The sequence below is a fragment of the Manis pentadactyla genome, chromosome 10 (assembly GCF_030020395.1).
Source record: "Manis pentadactyla isolate mManPen7 chromosome 10, mManPen7.hap1, whole genome shotgun sequence".
Classification (NCBI taxonomy): Eukaryota; Metazoa; Chordata; class Mammalia; order Pholidota; family Manidae; genus Manis; species Manis pentadactyla.
Window position 1 is genome coordinate 71,872,246 of NC_080028.1, and position 6,919 is coordinate 71,879,164.

The 6,919-nt window shown below is 44.8% G+C and overlaps 1 protein-coding gene across 1 annotated transcript in view; it reads left to right on the top strand.

Moving 5' to 3' along the window:
• Positions 1–3,047: 3,047 nt before the first annotated feature.
• LOC130679360 (nuclear envelope pore membrane protein POM 121-like) overlaps positions 3,048–6,919 on the top strand; it is a 21,744-nt gene continuing 17,872 nt past the window's right edge. The window contains exon 1 of the mRNA XM_057487963.1: positions 3,048–3,112. Coding sequence (XP_057343946.1) covers positions 3,048–3,112 — 65 coding nt within the window. The remainder of the gene's footprint in view (positions 3,113–6,919) is intronic.

Here is a 6,919-nt window from a genome sequence, read left to right on the forward strand (position 1 = left end):
AGGGCTGAGGGCTAGCGACAGAGTCCCCGGCGTCACCGCGGCAGCAGCTCCAGTCCCTACTTCGCACTCGCGACAAAGGCGGCGGCGGCGGCGGCGGCTCAACCCTCCTCGTGTGTGCGAGCCGATGTCCTTCCACCCAACCCAGGCACCTCTGACTGCCTCACCGGCCACCCCACTACCGCGCAGATTGACCCCTCGCCGCCTCCCGTACCTTCACCTCGGTAGTTCTCAGCCCCGTTCGTCCCCGCTTCCGGCTATGAAGCACGGCCAAAGACGGAACTACGCGTTCCGACAGAGCCCGCGCGTCCCCGCTGCGGTTTCCCGGGGGTCGATGGGAGTCGGAGTTCCGTGGCCCAGAGCAACCGGAAGAGGCTCCGGCTCCCGGCAGGCAGCGCGAAGAGGCGGGGACCTGGTCGCCCTCGCGGCCCCACCTGTCACCGGGTGGGGCAGCGGCAGGGGTGAGTCTTGGCGTGACTCCGTGCTGGGCCTCCGATCCAGAGCCTTTCAGCCCTCGGGGGCGGTCCACTCTGTCCTGTGAGTCACAGGATGAGGGAAAACCGACAGCAGTTCTACGGGGGGATAAAGCTTTCAACCCCTGGACATCTGTTGAAGAGACTGTCATTTCCGCATTGTATGTCCATGGCTCATTCATCATATATTGATTGACCATATATGTTTGGGTTAATGTCTGGAGTCTCTATTCTATTCCACTGGTCTGTGGCTCTGTTTTTGTGCCATTACCAAACTGTCTTGATTACTGTGGCTTTGTAGTAGAGCTTGAAGTTGGGGAGCGAGATCCCCCCCACTTAACTCTTCCTTCTCAGGATTGCTTTGGCTATTCGGGGTCTTTGGTGTTTCCATATGAATTTTTGAACTATTTGTTCCAGTTCGTTGAAGACATCTTAGCCATTTTTAAATGTACAATTGAGTGGTATTCAGTATATTCACGTTGTTGAGCAGTCATCACCACCATCCATCTCTGAATTCTCCATTTTTCCAAACTAAAACTCTATGCCCATTAAACCCTCACTCCCCAATCTTCCCTCCTGCCAGCCCCTGGCAACCACCATTCTACTTTCTGACTCTATGAATTTGATTACTTTAGGAACCTCATACAAGAAGAATCATACATTATTTATCTTTTTGGCACTGGCTTCTTTCACTTAGCGTAATATCCTCAAGATTGAACTACAAGACACACTGAAGCATGTTATCAGAATTTCCTTCCTTCTTAAGGTTAAACAGTATTCCATTGTACGGACAGACCGCATTTTGTGTTTACCCATTGCACATATTCTTTTATTTAATTCTCACCACAGCCACAAGAGTCAGGTATCTATACTGGACACATAGTATCTCCTGCTCAGATGACCTCAGTGCCCTTGTCCTGGGCCTTCAGCCACTTCCCCTACCTGGATCTGGGTCTGGCTCCCCTGATAATTTTCAGACCTGGATGAAACCCCACTATCACACATAGTTGCCAAAGTGGCAGCAGGAGGCAAACGGATTCAGGGCCGCGGTCTCCTAGAGGGAAACAGCACATAGGAGGAAGCTGGGCAAAGTCCCTATCTTTCTTTCCTCATGGTCCTATGGGCCGTTCAGAGGCACATCTTCCCCTCTATTAGTTTGTTGTGGCGGCTGTAACAAACTGCCACAGATGGAGTTGCATAAAACAACAGGAACTTATTCTCCCATTGTTCTGGAGGTCTTCAGTCTTAAATCAAGGGGCTGTACCCCCTCTGAAGGCTCTAGAGGAGAAATCTTCCTTGCCTCTTCCAGCTTCTGGTGGTCCCAGACATTCCTCAGCTTGTGGCTGCATCCCTCCAATCTCTGCCTCTATCTTGACGTGGCCTCTTCTCTGTGTGTCTGTCTACATTGTCCTCTTCTTTCTCTTAGGAAGACACCAGTCATTAAAGTTAAGGCCCGCTCTAAATACAGGATTGTTTTTAGACTGAGATCATCCACTATTTACATTTGCAAGGACCCTATTTCCAGGTGGACAAGAATTCTGGGGGACACTGTTCCATCAGTTATACAGCCCACCTGAACAAGTGCTGCATGGGGAACAGGCAGCACCTGCTTTGTCCCTCCCCAGCTCATCCTGCCTCAGTAGCTGCTGGGGTAACTCACTGCATTAGTGTTCTAGGGCTGCCGTAATCAAAGACCATAGACCATGCGGCCTAGACAATTGACATTTGTTTCTCACAGTTCTGTAGGCTGCAAGCACAAGCCAAAGGGGTCCCAGGTTTGGGTCTCCTGAGGCCTCTCTCCTTGGCTTGCAGATGGCTGCCTTCTCACTGCCTCCTCATAGGGCCTTTCCTCTGGGCATGCCCATCCCTTACATGGCATCTCTTCTTATATGGACAGCATTCAGGTTGGACTAGGCACACCCTAATGCCCTCATTTTAACTGAACCACCTTTTGAATGACCTCATCTCCAAATACTGTCACAATCTGAGCTATGGGGTCTGGGGTTAGGACTTGAATATATTAATTTCGGGTGGGGTGGGGAACAACTCAGCCCAAAATACTCATTATTTGCATTACCTCACATCGTCCTTTGTGAGTGCTTCTTGGAAGACCCCAAACTAACATCAGACTCTCTTCCCCCAAACCCACACTCACCTCTTTCATTCTGTATATTAGCACCATGCCTTTTCCTTAATAGCACTTCCACAATTATATGTACTTAATTTATTACATTTTTTTTTTCTGTTTCCCCTACCTGATGGAAAACTGCATTAGGGTAAGAACCACATATAAAATGAATTCACTGTTATGCCTTGATGCCTGGCATAGTGCCTAGTATGGAGTGGGCATGTGACCAATATTTATTGAATGGGAGGATATTTTTCTGCCTCTCAAATCATCTAATGATACAGATACCACTGTCTGCATGCTTTGTGTCTTGCGATTGTTGGTGGCAGTCAATGATTTGAAAGGAAGAAATCCAACTTCCCTGAAAAGACACGGTGAACCTTAAAATTGGAAATAATCAGGACACCCTGGAAATCAGAGTGAAGCCACTTTGAAAAAACTCTTAACACATGACAGACTGTGACACTTCGGACAGTGCTGATGAGACAGGGGCCTTGGGTGTAGTCAGAGTAGGGTGAGATCCTCTGGAAAAAGTAAGGCAGGATATTTACAGTCAAGGCAATGTAACAATATAAAGGATACCAGACTAGGAATATAGACATCTTCAGTGAGATCAGTTAAAGGTCAAAAGGCCAGGAACAACTTGGCCTGGAATGTCTGAGTGTTCCGCAACGGTACCTCAGCATAACCCCTGACTTCACTGTAAACAGCCCTAGCAAACAGACAACAACCCAGCCCACCTTGGGGGCAGGGCACATGGTACAAGTCTGCACCCCTAGCCCTTTACCCACATTCCTGAAAATCCTCAAGGAACTATAAATCCCCTAGACAACGCACCACCCTGGGCTCTCTTGTCCCCTCCCGGTGTGAGGCAGGAGCTCTTTCCTTTCACTTTATTTCTCAATAAAAGCCTCTCCCTGGCTCTCCTACCTTGGGTGTTTGCTAAGTTCATTCTTCGACTTTGCAAACAAGAACCCCGACTTCACTGAGAGAAAGCAGGAGTTCAGAGGAGCTGATCTTCAAAGGGAATCTTCTTGGGAAACTAGCAGACGACCCCGAGACCTGGCTCCAGTCAAATTAGCCTTTTTATGCCTACAAGCAAACAAGGCTTCTGAGGGACATTCAGAAATCTATGTTAGAGGGAGAGAAGAGAGGAAGAACATCTTTGCCTTGGAATCTGCCATTGCAGGACTCACTCAGCAGGGTTTCCTAGCTTTGTACTTCTTTACATTCTGGCTCTGAGCTGTTTTATCACCTTTAGCCCAAGGCCAACTTCCCCACACTCTGGTTTAAGTGAAAGAAGAAACGAAACTGTCTGCAGCTTATGGGTGAGCTAAAGGGCCAATGTACCTGGCTTGGTGTTTGCTCTTCCTTTGTGTTGTTAATTTTGTGTTCTTTTAGGTTTCTTTCATTTTGGACTGCAATACACTATAAAGGGCTTGTTCAGTAATATTAAGTCTCCTAAAGAAGTTTCTGGTGGCAGTGAAGAGGCAGTATTGCACAGTGATTAATCCATGGTTTCGGATGCTATATTGGTCAAGATAGATGAGGTCATGGTGCAGTAACAAACACCACCCAAATTCCATTTGTGCAATTTGGTGGTCATAGGCTGCTCAGGCTGCTAGAACAAACTATCAGAGGCTGAATGATTTAAACAACAGAAACTTATTTCTGACAGTTTTGGAGGCTAGGAAGTCCAAGGTCAAGGGGCCAGCAGATTTGGTGGCTACTGAGGGTTCTCTTCTTAGCTTTCAGTGGCCAACTTTTCAATGCGTCCTTCCCATGGCATGATAGCATTCAAGAGAATAAGTTCTCTGGTGTCTTTTCTTATAAGCCCACAAATCCTTCATGAACGTGTATAAACTTAATCACATCCCAAAGGCCACACCTCCAAATATCACAATGCATTTTGAGGGGACACAAACATTCAGCCTGTAACAGTGCCCCTCCTTGGTCACCTGGGGCTATGCTCTGATCATTCTCCCATTGCAACCCAGGCCCACAGAGCCATAACCATCTGGGACACTGCCATTCAGCAGAGCAGAGGGAAAGAGAATGTTTTCAGCTAGGCACTGGCCTCTGCCTTCAAGAGGCACATGTCCCTTCTGTTAACATTTCCTTGATCAAAAGCAAGTCACAACAGTGGAATTCAGTCAGAGCAGAAGAATGAAAAAAGGGGAAGATAGTTTCAGGGACGTATAGGATAACATCAAACAGACTAATATTTGCATTATAGGGCTCCTAGAAGGAGAAAGACAGAGAAAGGGGCAGAAATCTTATTTGGTGAAATAATGGTTGAAAGCTTCCCTAACATGGTGAAGGAAACAGACATCAAGATCCAGGAATCCCAAAGAGTTCCAAAAAAGGTGAACCTAAAGAGATCCACACCAGGACACATTAATTAAAATGTCAAAATTTCAAGACAAGAGGAGAATATTAAAAGCATCAGGAGAAGAGCAACTGGTTATATACAAGGGAACCCTCAAAAGCCTAGCAAGATTTTTCAGTGCAATTTTGTGGGCCAGGTGGAAGTGACATGATATATTCAAAGTGCTGAAAGAAAAAAATTCAAGCAAGGATATTCTACTCAATAAAGTTATCATTCAGAATTGAAGGAGAGAAAGATTTTTTTCCAGACAAGCAAAACCTAACAGAGTTTATCATGCTAAACTGCCTTATAAGAAATACTAAAGGGTTCTCTTTAAACTGAAAAGAATGGGCAATAATTACTAACAAGGATGCATATGAAAACTGCATTTCACTGGAAAAGTAAATATATAATAGAGGTAGTGGATTAATTACTTATAAAGCTACTATGAAGGTTAAAATACAAAAGTAATAAAAATAATTATCACAATAATTAGTTAAAGGATACACAAGATACAAAGACGTAAACAATGACATGAAAAATATAAAATGTTGGGGGAAGGAGAGTAAAAATGTTTTAGAATGGGACGAAACTCGAGTTGTTATCAACTTAAGATAGGTGGTTATAGAGGTAAGTTGTTACATGTAAGCCTCATGGTAACCACGAAGCAAAAAACTATAGTAAAGACACAAAAGAGAAAGAGAAAGGAATATAAGCGTACAACTAAAGAAACTCATCAAACCACAAAAGAAGAGAGCAAGATGCTGTTGGCAAAACTGGAGAGCAACATGAAAGGGCATGAAACTGGATCATTGTCTAACCCCACACATAAAAGTAAACTTGAAATGGATCAAAGACCTGAATGTAAGTCATGAAACCATAAAACTCTTAGAAAAAAACACAGGCAAAACCTCTTGGACATAAACATGAACAAATTCTTCATGAACATATCTCGCTGGGCAGGGGAAAGAACAGCAAAAATGAACAAATGGAACGGTATCAAGCTGAAAAGCCTCTGTAGGGCAAAGGACACCATCAATAGAACAAAAAGGCATCCTACACTATGGGAGAATATATTCATAAATGACATATCCAACAAAGGGCTGACATCCAAAATACATAAAGAGCTCATGCACCTCAACAAACAAAAAGCAAAAAATCCAATTAAAAAATAAGCAGAGGGTCTGAACAGACACTTCTCCAAAGAAGAAAAACACATAGCCAACAGGCCCATGAAAAGATGCTCCACATCGCTAGCCATCAGAGAAATGCAAATCAAAACCACAATGAGATACCACTTCACACAAGTAAGGATTGCCACCATCCAAAAGACAAACAGCAACACATGGGGGCAACGATGTGGAGAAAGGGGAACCCTCCTACACTGCTAGTGGGAATGTGAACAAGTTCAACCATTGTGGAAAGCAGTATGCAGGTTCATCAAAAAACTTAAAATAGAACTACCATTTGACCCTGGAATTTGTCTCCTAGGATTTTACCGAAAGAAAACAAGACCGAAGGTTCAAAAAGCCATATGCACCCCTATGTTTACTGCAGCACTATTTACAACAGTCAAGATATGGATGCAACCGAAGTCTCCATCAGTAGATGAATGGATAAAGAAGAGGTGTCACATATACAAAATGGAACACTATTCAGCCATAAGAAAAAAACATATCCTACCATTTGCAACAACATGGATGGAGCTAGAGGGGATGATGCTCAGTGAAATAAGCCAGGCGGAGAAAGACAAGTACCAAATGATTTCCCTCATTTGTGGAGTATTAAATCAAAGCAAATCTGAAGGGACAGAACAGCAGCCGACTCACAGACTCCAAGAAGCGACTAGCGATTACCAAAGGGGAGGGGGTATGGAAGGGAGAAGAGGATTCATGAAGGGGTGTTATGATTGGTGCACCTGGTGTGTGTGGGGTCACGGGGAAACAATGTAGC